The sequence below is a fragment of the Eschscholzia californica genome, unplaced genomic scaffold (genome assembly GCF_041429995.1).
Source record: "Eschscholzia californica isolate CP2 unplaced genomic scaffold, dmEscCali1.0.p SCAF_5, whole genome shotgun sequence".
NCBI lineage: Eukaryota > Viridiplantae > Streptophyta > Magnoliopsida > Ranunculales > Papaveraceae > Eschscholzia > Eschscholzia californica.
The window spans coordinates 1,413,797-1,430,503 of NW_028238472.1; the positions used below are offsets into that span (position 1 = coordinate 1,413,797).

The 16,707-nt window shown below is 35.5% G+C and overlaps 3 protein-coding genes across 3 annotated transcripts; all 3 read right to left on the reverse strand.

Annotated features, from left to right (window-relative positions):
• Positions 1 to 1,892: 1,892 nt before the first annotated feature.
• LOC147536042 (F-box protein At1g30790-like) lies at positions 1,893 to 3,470 on the reverse strand. The gene has a single exon (XM_086644777.1). The coding sequence runs from the start codon at positions 3,399 to 3,401 to the stop codon at positions 2,034 to 2,036; it is 1,368 nt and encodes a 455-aa protein (XP_086500903.1). The 5' UTR covers positions 3,402 to 3,470; the 3' UTR covers positions 1,893 to 2,033.
• A 3,079-nt stretch (positions 3,471 to 6,549) lies between these two features.
• On the reverse strand, positions 6,550 to 8,550 carry LOC147536043 (protein IQ-DOMAIN 19-like). Its single transcript, XM_086643593.1, has 3 exons — positions 7,857 to 8,550; positions 7,536 to 7,790; positions 6,550 to 7,238 (listed from the first exon to the last, which is right to left on the reverse strand). Exons 1-3 carry the CDS (start codon positions 8,208 to 8,210, stop codon positions 6,672 to 6,674), a joined length of 1,176 nt encoding a protein of 391 aa, XP_086499719.1. The 5' UTR covers positions 8,211 to 8,550; the 3' UTR covers positions 6,550 to 6,671.
• Positions 8,551 to 12,075: 3,525 nt separating this feature from the next.
• Positions 12,076 to 14,950, reverse strand: LOC147536044 (protein LIFEGUARD 4-like). The gene is made up of 4 exons (XM_086644446.1): positions 14,298 to 14,950; positions 13,783 to 13,896; positions 12,947 to 13,104; positions 12,076 to 12,443 (listed from the first exon to the last, which is right to left on the reverse strand). Exons 1-4 carry the CDS (start codon positions 14,548 to 14,550, stop codon positions 12,237 to 12,239), a joined length of 732 nt encoding a protein of 243 aa, XP_086500572.1. The 5' UTR covers positions 14,551 to 14,950; the 3' UTR covers positions 12,076 to 12,236.
• Between the last annotated feature and the right edge of the window lie 1,757 nt (positions 14,951 to 16,707).

A 16,707-nucleotide genomic window follows, 5' to 3' on the forward strand; every position in this document is an offset into this window, starting at 1 on the left:
TAAAGGAAGGGTACTTAGAAAAAGAGGTCATAATTGAATTTAAAGAAAATAGGGGACCATAAAAGAAGTTGGTCACAAAGTAGGGGGTCAAATAGGAATTAACTCAATATAGAATTCCGTCCAACCTACCCCCTTCATGATTGCCTTAACCCACGTGGCATAAAATGAAACTAACGGGCCTCTTCTCCTTTTCTCCGGGGAAGGGAAGACCCTTCCCCGGATCTTTTTTTTTCTTTCTAATAAAAGTTTACATCTCTTCTGTAAATGATTTCTAGGGTTTCACAGATCTAGTTTACGTTGTCATAGTAGTCACGGTTCTTGCTGTTATGGTAGTCGTTGTGTTCTTGTTGTGGTGGCGGTCGCGGTGTATGGTTGTAGTTTGATTTCCGATACATGGTGGTGGTGGTTTGAACGGTAGCGATGGTGGTCTGACTTGTGGTGTACGGGGGTGGTCGTCTACTACACCCATCTTATAACTCGCCATCAAATCCACCCTAGGGTTTTGAATATCGGGTTTTACGACTTGGTTTCATTAGGTTATCTAAGATAGTTCTACTGTTGACAAACCTTTGTAACATTTTAAGATTCTCAATATTATGAATTAGTTTAATAGTTCAGAGTATATGTATCCACTGTTTTGATTATCAACATTCAGTCACTTTTGATCATAAATTTTTAGGATTATGAACCTTCTTGTCTTCAATTATTTAATTTATTGGAGCTTAATCATCTGACTATAGATTTGTATATGTTATCAATTTGTTTTTTTAGAGAAGAACAATCTCATATATTGTTAATGATCTATTCATTCATCTGAATCTTTTGTCCAATCTACTATCAAATTTATTACTCTACTACCGAATATATTTTATTTTTAGTGGTATGCCAAGAAAATGTTATGCTCGACACCAAAGAACAAAAACTCACGTTATTTTGTGATTAGGAGATGAAGTTACAGTGAAAAAATCATGGAGAGATTAGAGATGTATCAATCAGATTTGATTTCAAGAGAGTACCCAAATGTTTTATTTCTTAATTGCCAACAACCTTGGTTGGAGTGGTAAGAGGTATAGTCTTCCACCGTAAAGGTCAAGGGTTCGAAGCACGTTGAACAATTCAAAAAAAAGAAATTTTATTTCTTAATTTCAGCTGTTCAGTTTATCAATGGCTGGGATAAAAACATGAAGCAGTTGGAATCAAATTAAAACAGGGAACCACTGGGGAAAAAACCAAAACAACCCCAATGGTTTCGTCAACTTAAACCTAACGCCAAAAGCACTTCCCCTCCTTGGCCTTGCTCTCTCCAGCTGCTTTGTCCTTTTCTCCAAATGGACAAGACGGTTGGCTAGGCAGTCAGTATCACGGTCGCTTTGTGTTTACTTTAGACCCCTTGTACTTGTGAGTAATTGAGGGTACCCACCCTTTTAATAATTAGTAATGGAGTTTACCCCCTACATAACATTTTCCACTGCTAGCTATTCTATTTGGATGAAATTTGTGTGACCAAAATACTCCTTACTGATTCAAACTGCGGAAACACTCTTTTTACCCAAGCTAAGTTCAGTCATTGCTCAACCCACATCATCTTCTATCTTCCTTTCTCAGCAATTTTGAGTGCTACAAAGCACATGTTTGGAAACGTCTTCAATGCAACACTCGATTCTTAAACGTATACAATCTTGATGAGTTCATAAAGGAAGGAAGAAAAGCAAAATTGGAGAAAAGGGAGTCTAACCGCTATAGAAAGGAAATTTGGTCAAGATTTTCTATAAGGTTTTGGTGTAAAAGGATCACCTAATTTTTTTTTTCTGTCTTTATCTCTTTAGGTATTTTCATAACTTTTCAACAACTTGCAGCAGTTTCGCAACAAGTTTGCAACAATTTGTGAAAAATTTGCAAAAGATATTTGGATTTTTAACAACGAGATGGAATACATTCAATTACTAATTAGAAAAGGAGTAAGTTGAATTAAACATTATTTCGAGAGATTAAGTTTAAATAACCTACAATAATATGCTCAAATCCAGAACATGCTAAACACTTTTGAAGAATGTCCTAAAGAAAGCATAATGATGAATATGCCAAAGGGGAATCCAGGAGGGTATTCCTCCAATGTCGAACTTGGTCAATATATTCTTCCTCGAATCGAAAGAGTGAAGAAAGAGGTTCTGCTTATTCTCTGTATCATTTGCTTCATAGAAACCATATAAATCTTTATATTCATAAGTTCTTAAGACTATTTGATCAAATATCGTATGAAGTTGATACGGATGCTTTTTCCAATAAAGAGGTAAGTTGATAGTCACCTGAGACCAATTTTTGGCACTAGTCATTGTTGTGATCCCCTTCTTGTTGTCATCATCTAATATGCAGAGCTTGATAGTATGACAATTTATTTTAATTTTGAGTGCTACACGTCCGCCTACTTCCAATAAATCAATACTCGGGTCTGAAAGTTTTGTGTCTCTTGACGGTTTTCTGGACTTATCAATTTTAAACTTAGGGACTCCAATATACCTGAACTTCTCGCTCCCAACATCAAACGCTACCATGAATACGTTACAAGAACGTGTATTTAAATGACGTAGGTTAAAAGAGCTCCAATATATAGTACCATAAACATGAACACAAGGGTCTACAATTCCTACATTAACATCGACTTGATTGATAGTTCTCCATGAATTATTCTCGTTGTTTCTGCAGCCGCCTACTACGGTTAAGACCTCACAAAATTGTATAAACTTACGAGAATGATCTCGACAGTTCCAAACCCAGACCAACTTGATTTCATTAGTAACAGGATCTAATCCCAATTGGGAGGCTGAGTGGTACAACTTACGACTCCGTCTTTTCTCTTGCTTTAATAATGGTGACATGAACAATGGTGTTTCTTCTCCTGTATTGATGTTATATAAACATGGATTATGTTTGAACTTTGAGTCAATAAAACAAACAAAACCATTAATGCAGTTTGTTATTATATCTGGAAAGAATGATAATGTGGTCTTTATAGTACTATCAATGATGGAAGCTAATGCCACTTCTTCTGTTGTTCTTCCTCTGCAACGTTCGATCTCACCCGTCAATATTACATAATCTGGACGCCGATCACCATACAGCGGCTTTTCCGGCGATGGAACTATTATCAAGAGATTAGGGTTACGTTGTGGAATAACGGAACTCCAATGTTTACAGACGGATTTGAAACGAATAAGTGACTTTACTGGTAATCTTGTTAATATCTCATGTACTACTACATCTTCGTCAAGAAAACCACAGCAGCCATTACTAATACTAGTACTACTAGTGTTCCTCTTTCTCTTCTTCTTCTTCTGCAATGTGTCATGATTCTTGTTGTTGATGGTAGTAAGCTTAGAAGGATCATCAGGTACAATCTCCATCTTCTAGCTAGGAGCAGTTAGGTCAAGCTCAAGAGCAAAAAAAAAAAGAGGGGAGCTAGCTAGGGTTTTGAATGTGAGAATCTTGATATAGAGAAATATTTATGTAAAATAATACCCGTTTAGGGTTTTGATAAAGCTTGGGAAACCCAAAATAGATGTTTACTTTAGACCCTGGTACTTATGAGTAATTGAGGGTACCCACCCTTTTAATAAATAGGAATTGAGTTTACACCCGATCTTAACATTTTCCGCTACTAGCTATTCTATTTGGATGAAGTTTTTGTGACCAAAATACCCCTTACTGACTCAAATTACGAAAGTACTCTTCTTACCCAAGCTAAGTTCAGCCATTGCTCGACCCATCTTCTATCTTCTATGCAACACTCGATTCTTAAAAGTAGACAATCTTGATTAGTTCATAAGGGAAGAAAGAGAAGCAAGAATTGAGATAATGGAGTCTAACCCTTATAGAAAGGGAAATTTGGTCCAAACTTCCCTATAAAGTTTTGGTGAAAAATGAGCACCTAATCTTTTTTAGTCTCCAGCTAGGTATTTTGTGGTGGTTTAGGGAAATAAGAAATGGCTCTGGGGTACAAGGTGGAAAACACAAAAAAGTTGAATCAAACATACCCTTTCTCACATTGTCGACAGAAGGTCGTCGGTCGTTTATCGGTCGACGACCGCTGGCGACAACTATAGCTTTCTCTCATTTTCCCTCTCTATCTGTCTCGCTTTCTCCATCTTTTCTTTGAAAAAGATGATTTAATTCATAGAAAGAGGGGAAATGTTACATCCTTGAAGGAAACAAGGGGAGGCAACAACAAGAAACAAAAGCAAAAAGAAAAAAGAAAAAACAACAACCGAAAACAGAAAAAGACCCTAACAAATTACAAAAGGGAGATGAAAGAATCCCAAGGCTCCACCATGTTAACAAAAGATAAACCGTTAGCCCAAGAAAACCTGCTACTCCAATGGTAAATGAGACATTTCGCCGAGTAGAGGATGTTTCCTTGAGAAGAGACTTTATCCTTGAACACAATGTAGTTTTTGGCCTTCCATACCGCCCAAATGATAGCAAAAGGGATGAGAATGGAAATTGATTTTTTGTGTTTACTACCTTTCATCCCTTTCTAAGCTAATATGGCTTCGGGAATGGAGTTAGGAGAAACCCAAACCACTCCCAAACTCTGAATGAAACTCAACCAGATACCGTGAGAAAACGAGCACTCGAGAAAGATATCCAAAACCTGGGCAACTAATCATCATCTTCATTTTCATAAATCATCTTCATAACAGGGCAACTAAACTCATCCCGATTCAATCGCCATTAAATCAGATTCCAAAACCTGGTAATGTTCCCATACTTCTAATGACGTCTTTCCTTGAACTTGTTCAGCGATTTGTATCCCCCGATCATTAATATCCTCGGGGAACAAGTACCAGAGCTCATTCAAAGAGTTTATCTTGTTCACGAGACCAAGAAGAAGAAGCTAGCCAACAACCCTTGGTTGGAGTGGTAAGAGGTATAGTTTTCCACCTTAGAGGTCAAGGGTTCGAGGCACGCTGAACAATTCAAAAAAAAAAAAGCTAAATAAGAAGAAGTTTGATGGTCGATCATTCTGTTTTCTCATCCAAAGATGATGCAGGCGCATAAACGTGTGGGCCCACGTCCACGCGTGCCCACATCCTATTTGGTTATAATAGTAGTTTATTTAGTATAGGAGAAGTTACTTTAATTTGATATTTCTTTATTTTTAAAGTTTCTATGTTTGAGTAGTTTATTATTTTAGGAATCCTAGTTTGAGTCTATCTAGGAAGGTTTATTATCTTATAAAAGGAGATCTAGTCTATGCTATTATTCACCTTGAAGAGAAAAACCATTGAAGTTATTAAGAATTTAAGTTTATTTTATCGTTTCTTACAGTTTTCTTTAATTATTCTTAGTTTATTTTATTGTTCTTTAATTATTCCGCTGCGTCTACATCAAGTGGTATTCAGAGCCATTTTTTTTTAACCAATCACAATGGTTAATCCTACCGTTCCTACTCCAACAATCAAAGAGAAGACACCAACTTTTGCCTCCGAATTGGGACAACATCAACAAGAAGTTATCCTCGGTTACAAAATTGGAAGAAGCTTTCGAAAATTACAAGAAGGAAAATATGGAAAAATTCGATCAAGTCAATGATTCCATCATGAAGTTATCTAAACAACTCGAAGGCATATGTAAGTCTCCCTCTTTTACCACCACTCCTTCATCTTCTACTTCAATTCAAACATCATCACCACAACCACTTCCAACCACCACAAACTCAACCGTTGCAACCACCACACCAATTTCAATACCCCTATTCGGTCAACCTATCACTAACCCATACCCGACCACATTCCTCCCACCGATTCACATCAACACTACACCACCACTCTTACCGATTTTCCCATTAACATACATAAACCCTACAACCACTCCAACCACACCACCTTTTTCCTTAAACGACCACCAATCTACTACCAACCCAAGTGTAACCCAACCATACCCATTCCAGACCCCTCGGCAATATTATTCACCAAGCACAATTCCACTCGAAATCCACCACCAAAACCGCAACCCCGAACCCTCATCTCTATCGACACCACCACCATCCACCGCCCAACAACCCACTTCTTACCCGACTTCTATTAGTCCACCAACAGTACCCACCAACACTTTCAACATCCCAGGAAGTTCGGGGAAGTTTGATGGTCGATCATTCTGTTTTCTCGTCCAAAGATCCTTCGGATTAAATCAAGAACTGGGGTTGAAAGGGTTTTGTGAGAATTTGATAGGGTATTTGAGGATTGGGTGACTTGGGATTTGAGAAGCAGAAGAGATTTGTTTGTAAAAGAAAATGGGGATTTTTTATTATCGCGGGATAAAGCGAGAAAATGTGGGGAGGGGGCTACTTCCAAATTATCGTTTTAGAGTCTAATTATTCGCACATTATGTACTCTTGGATCCGATCCAAACTTAACTCCGACATAAAAAATGGATGGCAAGATTTATCTCTTGAACAACTGACTGAACTGTTTTAGTTGTTTCTTGCCATTAGTGCAGGCAAATCGCAGTCATATGGAAAATGAAGGACACAGTTGCTCTCATGGAGCTGCAGACACGAAAAATACATATTGCTTTAACAAACTTGTTTAACAATGTGTACATTATGCATATTATTATTCTCTTCTATTGGCATAACTACACTCATCTCTTGATTACAATTATCTCATTTCATATCAAACCATAGACCTATAGTAGTTGGAATTAGTGAAAGCTGTACTTGTCGATCCGCTCTCACTTTCAATGAGGGATGATGTTGACTTATCAAGCTTAATCGACCATGGATTATTATGATATCCCTCAGCAGTAGAACTAACATGTGAAGACGACCGTTGCATTTTAACTAGTCTAGGTAAATTTTTCCCTTCCATCGATAGTCTCTGCTTGCTTAGTTGTTTCTCATATGGATCAGATCTTTGTTTAGGTGCACTTTGCGAACGAACTTTTGCGTTGGATGATTCAGTATTCGCCATGTAATTTGGGTAGAATGGGTAATCTGCGAAAGCAATTTCTGGTTTGGAAACAGAGGATAGAGGACTATTCTGTTCCGAGCTAATCGAATATCCCTCAAGATATCCACTTCGGGTCGTGTTCGTTAAAGCTGATTGAACAGGTGAAATCTGGTAAAAATGATCTTGGTTTGAATTTCGATTATGTTTTGAAGAACGGATTGATCTGTCAGACGAACTTCGTTTAAAATCTCCAACATCCATTTCCACAATCTTAATGTTCTCCTCCATATCCTAGAAACAGAGTGATCAAATTTCACATTAAAGAGTTGAAGATTGTACAATTCAAATTTCCGTATAATATCAATGAACACCATAAATTGAAAATGGGTATGAAAAGAAAACAAAGAAAAATGTTAGTGAACAATTAATTCTTAGCAGACTCTAGACATAAATCTTACGTAGCTTCCATCGATTTTAGCAAAAGTGGGTACGAATCAGTAGAAGCTCTAATCATGAGAAGTCACATCAGATTTTTGCCTAGAGTCTGTCAGAAATTTCTTGCTCCCTAACACTACTGCAAAAACTTACATAGTATGTTTTTCTAACACGATTGTCTTGCAGATTTGCCGGGTATGGAGGTTTACGATGAATCGATTGACTCGTTGGAATGGACTGATGACTTTCTTGAGCCATCGAGATCCTCTGAGCACGAGTTCTCGCCTGAACCCTAACTAAAGCTTGCATACAATGAAAAGCAGAAGTTGCTTGTCTTCTCACAAGGTGACCTCTTAGTAGTGCTTGTAATTTCACAATTCCTTTTAATGCTCTTAATGCTTTCTTTGCCTGTAAATTTCAAAATTAAGTAGTAAATCATAAGATTAATTCGAAGAAGAGTTGATGAATTTATACCAAATAAGAGCGAAAAACGGATTGAATTTTGATTGCAGCTATTTCTTCAACTGAATTGAATCTTTCATTTTCTTCAACTTTTTCAATCTTGGTCATTTCATGTTTCATTTCTTCTTCTTCAGATTCAATCATGGATTGAATATCTTTTAATCGAGTTCTGATAATCGGTTCGATTTGATTTAAATCCTTGGAATTTGTTGTTGATCTTCTGAAACTCCATCTTTTTTTTTCTTTTGTGTTATTAGATTGAATTGGACTTGAATTCTCTGAAGAAATTGAACCAATTCTCTTTTTATCTTCTTTCTCTTTCTTCCCTTTAAAAAGATCTTTTATCCACTTTCCTGTCTTCCCCATTCTTTCAAATCTTCAATTCTAACTTACCCAAGATCAGAAATGGCAGAACACATGAACATACAAGGCCTCTCTCTCTCTTTCTCTCTCTCTCTCTCTCTCTCTCTCTCTCTCTCTTCTCTCTGTTTCCTCTCTCTGTTTTTTCTCTCTCTGTTTTTTCTCTTTCTCTGTTTTTTCTCTTTCTCTGTTTTTTTATTGGTTAAAAGATGGAGGAGAGAAAGTGAGAGTAATTTCACTTCTTGCTCACCTCTAAGATTCGATTCTACTCATTTATTACTTACCCATTTTGTCCTCCTTCCTTTTTTAGTTTGATTTGCAAACAAGGTTTTGAATTTCAAACCCTAAGTTTTACTCAGGCAGTAGTAGACTATAGTGAGATTTCATATTAGGTTGTAGGTGATAGGGGCGTACATCAGTTCGGTTACCGATTATTCAACCCTTTCCAGAAACACATTTGAACGATTTGATTGTTGGATAAGATCAATCCGAGTTAATCTGGTCGTGGTTTGGTTACCGAACCAAATACCTGAATGGTTTGGTACTTTAGTTCGGTTGGATAATTGAACCACGAAGTTACACTTCAAAAAAAAAAATTTAATTTTAAAAGTTGCGGCTTTTTTAATTATATGATGCGATTTGTGTTTTTGATTATATGGTATTTTATTTATATTTTTGTTATATGATACATTTTTTAAGTATGAGAAAATCTTGATATATTTTTATAAACATTATTTCTTCACCATCCATAATGATTATATATATTTTTATAGATATATGGTATATAAAATACATCAAAAACAATGGTTTGATTCAGTTTTGTTAAGTTATCGATGACCCAGATCCATACACCGAACCAAATTTTTCGATTATGGGCCTTTAGTATCTTAGTCAATACAAGTAACTCTTAGTTTGGTCACTAAACATCCAAATTCTTTTTGATCTGATTGGGTTGGTGGTTTTTTTTTGTTGAAAGGGGTTGGTTGGTTAAAACACTAAATATACAACCTTAGTATTTGACACATGGAAAAAATGTCAATTACTAAAATTATCAATCCCATGATGCGTAGTAATCACAATACTCTAATCAAATAGTTAGTTTAGCCAGATAATGATTACTAGAATTTGATTTTATCTGTGATGACAGATTTTCAGTTGAATGTGAATTACGAATTATCACGCCCTCGAGATTGAGACTCCCTGAATTTTATTTTGTAGGAATATGATTGTTGGTACATTCAGCTTAGATGCCAGATACCATTATAAAATGTCTAAATTAAAATTATATTTTAAATCATTCAAATTCGAAAAACAGATTATAACATAATGATAGGCTGTAGTGCCGGATTCACTTATCTAATTTAATAACATCCTGAAATCATGGGGTGTTTTGGCGTTTATTCTACAAGACATCCATCAAGTATACAAACCCTAGATTGTGGGACCAGCATAGATATGGTAGAGCCTTGACTAGAATATACAATTGCAGTGAATGAGATGGAATCTATCAATGACTCTACCTAATACATTTTTATTTTGAAACTTCTAAAAGACAAGGGGGTGTTTATATTTCTTCTCAAATATGAAATGCTTGAATCTCACTTGTTTAAATCTTAATTGTTTAGTCAAATGCACAAATATGTGATTGTTATTTACGTAATCTATTATTTTTTCACAGATAGCTAGTTCGAATTTTTAAAAATATTTTAGAATTTTATAAGAGAGAAATCTGAATTAGAAAAACATCGGCTATAAAGTTAGTTATACATAGAGTTAATTCTAATTTGGTAAGTTTAACCTTCGTACCTATCAGGCGTTCTAAAATAGTTCCAAAAACTATATCTTCTCAAAAAAATAAAACCTCGGGCCATTGTGTGATGTCCTGTGTCCCATATAAACATAGGAGTACGGGCTCGACAATTCCGCGACGAGAAGAAATTTCAGTAAAGTTTTCTCTGTAAATCGCCTAAGCGTGCTCGTGTCTATTTATGGGGCACAGAGAGTCATGAGTGTTATCAAAGTTGTTAGTTCTGGTGACCTATAAATTGTTTGTGTATGCGAAAGTATGGTTTGCTTGACATGTTTTTTTTTAAGTATGACCGGTTTGATTTACAAAGGATTTTCTACTGAATTTGGTCTCACCTATAATTGTCGGGACATGCTCGTATCTATCTATTAGTGGGACACGGGGCGTCACATATTGTTTCTCTCTTTTTTTTTGTTCGGGACCAATAAGAGCAAAGCCATTTATGATTGGTCCCTTAGTGGGAGCCAAATTGGAACTAAGAGCATCTCCAATGCAAAACTCATAAGAATCTCTATTCATCCTATGTGTCAAGTTCTAATTGAGATTCTCACTCTTAGGTGGCTTTGATAGAAATCTTCAATTTTTTTTTGTCTCCAATGCAAAACTCTAAACTTATCTTATTTACTTATATGGCATAGTTAATTTTGTCAATAAATAATTAGTTATTTTAGAAAATATAGAAAACTCGATTTCTATTGGTTGAAAATCAAATATTGATGAGTTGGACAACTAGAGATATCTCAAAATGACACTCTATTTCTAGAGTGTCCTCTTAAGATATCTCTATGCCACCCTCGACACGTCATTTTAGAGATCCAAATAGAATGTTGCATTGGAGAGGAGTTTTAAGAAAAAACTCTAAGAATCCTAAGTGGCACTCAGAGTTTCTAAGATTGAGTGTTGCATTGGAGATGCTCTAACCCTTGTATCAATAAGTTCATTGGCTTTTTATTCTTCTTGCTTGGGGACCCATAAAACCGTGTGATGGTGAAATACCAACCATCAGTCGAAGAAGAGGAGACAAAATCAAGTTTTCAATTATTTAAATAAAATGATCATCATTGGTCCATGAAAATTTTTAGGGTCCCATTAGCTTAAATAGTTTAGAAGTTGATAACCCATGTTAGAGCTGATATTGATTATTTTGAATTGACCGATCCGACAAGATAAGACTCCCATGAAGGGCCATATTTTATGATATCGATAATGTTACAAACAAAATATAGATTTTCTTCTTTATTGAATGTTTTTATGCGACGAGTCAAAAGACGACCAATATATAATTTCTCTCGCACATGACTTGTCTGGAAGCAAAATTCTCATTTTGTTGTCATACTATTCTTTTTATTGTTGATTGGGTTATAATGTGGGTCAAATTAAAATAGAAAAAATGGGATGGGATCACTGTGGACACATTCTGATCAATCCATCCAAAATGTGTTCAAACTTCCAAATTTATACATATAAAGTATGTGTTGCTTTGGAACGTTGGGGAGGGTAGAGTCGACTTTAGAATAAATAAATTTATACAAAATATTATCTTGACAGGAGAAAAAAAAATTCTAACCAATCCAATATAAAACTCTAAAAGAATAGGATAGAAAAATTACAGAGATAAAGGTTTATAAGAGAAGAGATGCACAAAATGCTTATCACTGTGAAACTAGATTGGTAGTATTTCGACAGTTATTACTGTTTATCACATTGTAGTCGCTACTCGAGAAAAAAAAAACAATCAAACCTAGGACATTCTACTTAATATACAAATAGATGAACAAGTATGATCTTTTTTGTTAATAACCATTCAATTTTATTTGTCACTACTAAGAAGAAATATTTCACAGAGTAAGTTATATAGAGGGTCACCGCCGGACCGGCCCACGTCTCACCACCACAACAACCAACCACAGGGGCCAACCCTAGGGCTAAACATCACGCCAGGCAATTGGGTAGTGAACTTACTGTGCTTTCTTTCTTTCTATTTATCCTCTATGTTCCCTTCCTAAAATGGAGACTAACAAGTAGAAGAGCTATAAGTGAAATAGAAGAAATGTCATACAAACATGAATGGAACTCTTGATCACAGTAGGATTTATTCATTCAAAATTCATAAACATCAAATCATTAACAAACCTTATATTATTCCGAAAACTTGTCACTAACAATACTAAAGATTCATATTACACAGTAAACATGTACAAACATCATGAAAGAACAGTAAAAACCTAACTATCAGCTGCTCTAAAGATATTAAGCAGAGCAAGGAAAAGATTGATGATATCAAGATACAATGCGACAGCAGCCCATATATATTCGTCATACGAGTAACGTTTGATTAGGTTATCTGTGTCGTATATGATATACCCACAGAATATTATTGAAGCTAAACCACCGTATATCATGATCGATATCCTCCCCAATGGAAACAAAATCTGTACATAACATAAACGAATCCAAATTAATCCTCATTAACAAGGTGGTATTATGAACTAATATTGATATCTCAAGCTTGATATTAGAGATTCTTTTGCAAAATATCAGAACTCTTTCGTTCCCTAATCACGCTTACTAAATTCAAGTTAACAGTGGGCGAACTTGTCAAAATAGCGCTCGTAATGACCCAATTATAAGCAGCTATCTGTATTGTCTCTCTTCGACACCCAAACTAAAGCCAATGTGGATGAGGTTTTATTCTAGTAAAGGCTCCAGGAGCCCACCCTAAAGACATGAAAAGTTTTGACACTTACTAAGCTTGAGCACGTATAGACTAGGCTCTAGATGTTATCCCGGTAGATGTGGCACTACTAGCCTAGATATTCATAGCCACATTCTAAACTAACTGAAGTATAAATGGAATGTGAAAATTTGCAGATATTAAGAGGAGTTCGATCCTCCAAATACTAAGAAGACAAAATAATGTAGTAAATGATGTTACCTGAATAAGAGCAAACACCATGAGCACCATGAGTGCACCAAATAGGAAAGGTCCCAGGAAATTGAAATCATAGCCCCTTTTAGCAGCCCAGAATGTGTACAGGGTTAGGCTTATAACTACCACTGCTGTTAGAATTGCCGACTCCAGAATTACTTTCCCTGTCGGTAATAAACCAATATCATATATTAAATCATCCGTGAATCGAAGATATCTTAATGGTATTGGTAATTCCTAAGACATACATGTTTATGGTATTAGACTATTAGTAAATCCTTAGGGGATTTGACCTGCTTACTAATCCATCTTGTCTACGTAAATAAAAGCTAGGTGTGGTGTTGGGCCTTTTCGCCTCCCACGGGTACCTCTCTCACGCTCAAAAGCTATCTCAAGAGATGAGGCTTTCGCTCACACTCGTATAGTGACCACAACCTCTCCCACAACTAATCTGAGTCTAACTCGGACCGTCTTTTCCTCATATATTGGGACCCCTATGTCCCCTTCAATAATGAGTCCTGAATTTGGTGAACTTAGGCTCTGATATCATTAGTTGGCGTGGTGCTGCCGGACTTTCCCTCACACTTACACTTATTAAGTGACCACCACCCTTCCCACAACCAATGTGGGACTAACTCCAACACCAGACATCTCTAGCTAATTCCATCTTGTTAAGCATCTCTCTCTCTCTGCTCAAACCCATACCTAGTTAGACTCATTAATTGAAAAAGTATCAAATTTCAACCTTGAGTGGGGAACTCATCCCACAAGGACTGAATTTTGAGTTCTTGTTATTCAACATAACCTCAACATATAAATATTATACTAAGTTTGTTGCTTACCCTTTGTGAAAGCACAGGTTATCCCAACAGCCAAGGCAAGAGCAACAGTAAACAAAGTAAGAAGAAGCAAATTCACTGGATGCTTCTGGTAATAGAAAGATAGAGGACATAAAACTGCACATTCCCCAAACAACAAATTCATCAATAAAATCAATCAAAAACAACAAAATTTGAACTTCAAATGATTACCCAAACCCTAAATTTACAAAAAGATCATATTTTGTTCAATTAAAAATAGAAAAGGTACCCAATTTCCCATAAAACACAAGAAATTGGGGAAGAACATAATTTGTGAAAAAAGTTAGGGTTCTTCCCCCAAATTAGAGACCTAACCTAATTAATCAACATAGAATCAAAAAAATTTGAACATCAAGTTATTACCCAAGAACTGAATTTGGAAAGAGATCAGTTCTTTAGTAATAACTAGAGAAAAATCCCAATTACCCATGAAAATCTAAGAAGAACAAATTGGGGAAAAAACAGAGTTTATAAACAAACAAGAATCAAGAAGTTACCTATAAAGGGAGTGATGATAACAAGAATGTAAACAGCAAGACCAGCACCAGATGAAACAAAGAAATGTGAAATAGGGTTTACAAAAACAACAACAGAAGCAACAGCAATTGTGAGAAGCAATTGAAATGATAAAATTGAATAAATCTTCCTGATGAAAGCCCATCGAAGTTGAGGATTTTCAAGCATCGTTGGATAAAGTGGTTGGTTACCATGCTCAATATCACTGGTTTTTCCATACGTTCTTTGCCACATCTTCAACAATTCTAGGGTTTAATTTTACTAATACAAGGAAGGAAATTAGGGTTTCTTGTGAATTTTGTTGCAGATAAGAAATTGGGGGGAGTAATTAAAACAGAGTGAAAGAAGAAGAAAAGGAAGAAGCGGGAAGGTTCAAGAATCGAATAGGAGTGCGTGTTGTTAGTGTGAAATGTGGATGTCTCTAGAAGATGACACGTAAGAGAGAGAACGTAAGCATCTACAACACTTTTTGCTATTCTAGGTTTCTCCAATTTCACTTTTTCCTTTTTTTTCTCACTCCACTTCTCTTCCAAGGAAGGTTAGGTTTTCAATTTTACTTTATTTTTGGTTTATTGTAGAAGAAGGAATGTTAGGTTTGAATTAAACCATTTAGTGAGTTTTTAGTTCTTGTTGTGTTTTCAATGTGATTGGATTGAGTTTGTTATACCTGGATCATGTGAGTTTGAGTTGTTTAGTCTAAAGAACAACAATTAGGTTGAGTTATTCTAGTCTCTAGAAAACAAATTTTTAAGTCGGAGATATTTTATTTATTGTTATTGTACGTTGTAGTCAATTTTCGAAAAAAAAAAGAAAAGAAAAAGAGAGACCTCTTACTACTAACTTTGGAAATCGCTTGATTAAAAATATTATCTTAATTAATTATGTATTATTTATGGTTATCGTACGTTGTAGTCAATTTTCGAAAAAAAAAGAGAGACCTCTTACTACTAACTTTGGAAATTGCTTGATTAAAAATATTATCTTAATTAATTATGTATTTAGGGTACATGAAATTTCTTGATTTTTTTGTTTAAAAGACAACTTATCTTTTTGTCTTTCTAGGTACCATAAATTTTTTTAATATGTTCTTAAAAGGTCAATTTTGAAAACACTTTGGCTCAATTTCCTTTTTTTTAAATAACGACTTATCTTTTTGGTCTTTCTAGTCACCGTAATACTTATACCCGCCTGATTCCCATCTTTAATCCGATCAAATTAAAATACATGACCATATAAAATTTCAATACACTACTATTCAAATCAAGGTGGGCAGAGAATGGGACTTAATAAATGAGTATATGAGTATAATCAGCTTACTTGGGCTTGTAAGTAAATTTTATAGGGGCATACCAAATATGAACCGAACATCAAGTTAGTTGGACGAGAAATAAGAGATAAGAGCAATTGGGTGAAGGAATGGAGCTAATAACTTAAGTAATTAAAACTAGACAACATATATAAAAGATATAATAACAACTATAATAGTAATAAAAATAATAATTTTATAATAATAATAAACACACTAGTCCAATCCAATTAAATTTTTTTTAGTGTTGTCAAGCGCCACCAAAAATAATCACATTACATGAAAGTCAATTTGCAATACTGATATAAAATACTTAAATGGGTTATTTCCCTAATGGCCCCCTACTTTGTGACCAGCTTCCCGCCTGGCCCCCTACTTTACGAGAAATACCCATATGGCCCCCTATTACCGTTAACTTTAACTTTCCGTCACTCTCTCTCCTCAATCTCTTTTTCTTTCTCTACCATGTCACGCCACCTCATCTGTTAGGCCACCTCATCACCTTCTCCGGCAGAGGTCGCCGGGCGGCCAAATTTCCGGCCGGCGACCTTCAAACTAAATTTTTTTTTTTTTTTTTATCTCTCTCTCTAAGAACTCCGGCGAAGGAACCCTTCGCCGGAGTTCGTCTGTTCTCACGAACAGACCTCTGCCGGAGAAGGTGATGAGGTGGCCTAACAGATGAGGTGGCGTGACATGACAGAGAGAGAAAAAGAGATGGAGGAGAGAGAGTGACGGAAAGTTAAAGTTAACGGTAATAGGGGGCCATATGGGTATTTCTCGTAAAGTAAGGGGCCATTAGGGAAATAACCCTAATTATAAACTAAAATAATTAATCATCTCATATAGGTCCCATGACTTAATTAAAATATTAATACAGTGTTTAAGTTTAGGGAAAATGGCTTTTTGGGTTGGAAAAAATATCATAATAACAAAAAAAGCCAAGATCTTCTTCTATTAGTTGGAAGTTACCAAAATATTATGTGTTATAATGGGTAAAGTTTATAATAATATTGATAATTAACAATCAGGTCATTTTCTTCTTTTTTCATTCCAAGAATACCCCTACCCACTAAAACACTCCCTTC

Bases quoted from the DNA above. Each gene is read 5' to 3' on its own strand.
- LOC147536042 (XM_086644777.1), bottom strand. From the start codon at position 3,401: ATGGAGATTGTACCTGATGATCCTTCTAAGCTTACTACCATCAACAAC.
- LOC147536044 (XM_086644446.1), bottom strand. From the start codon at position 14,550: ATGTGGCAAAGAACGTATGGAAAAACCAGTGATATTGAGCATGGTAAC. The intron at 13,897-14,297 runs GTAACTTCTTGA...GGGAATGTGCAG, and splicing joins TATCATCACTCCCTTTATAG to TTTTATGTCCTCTATCTTTC. The intron at 13,105-13,782 runs GTAAGCAACAAA...TATTACCGACAG, and splicing joins AACCTGTGCTTTCACAAAGG to GGAAAGTAATTCTGGAGTCG.
- LOC147536043 (XM_086643593.1), bottom strand. From the start codon at position 8,210: ATGGGGAAGACAGGAAAGTGGATAAAAGATCTTTTTAAAGGGAAGAAA. The intron at 7,791-7,856 runs GTATAAATTCAT...TGAAATTTACAG, and splicing joins CCGTTTTTCGCTCTTATTTG to GCAAAGAAAGCATTAAGAGC. The intron at 7,239-7,535 runs GTAAGTTTTTGC...CTCTGTTTCTAG, and splicing joins GTGTTAGAAAAACATACTAT to GATATGGAGGAGAACATTAA.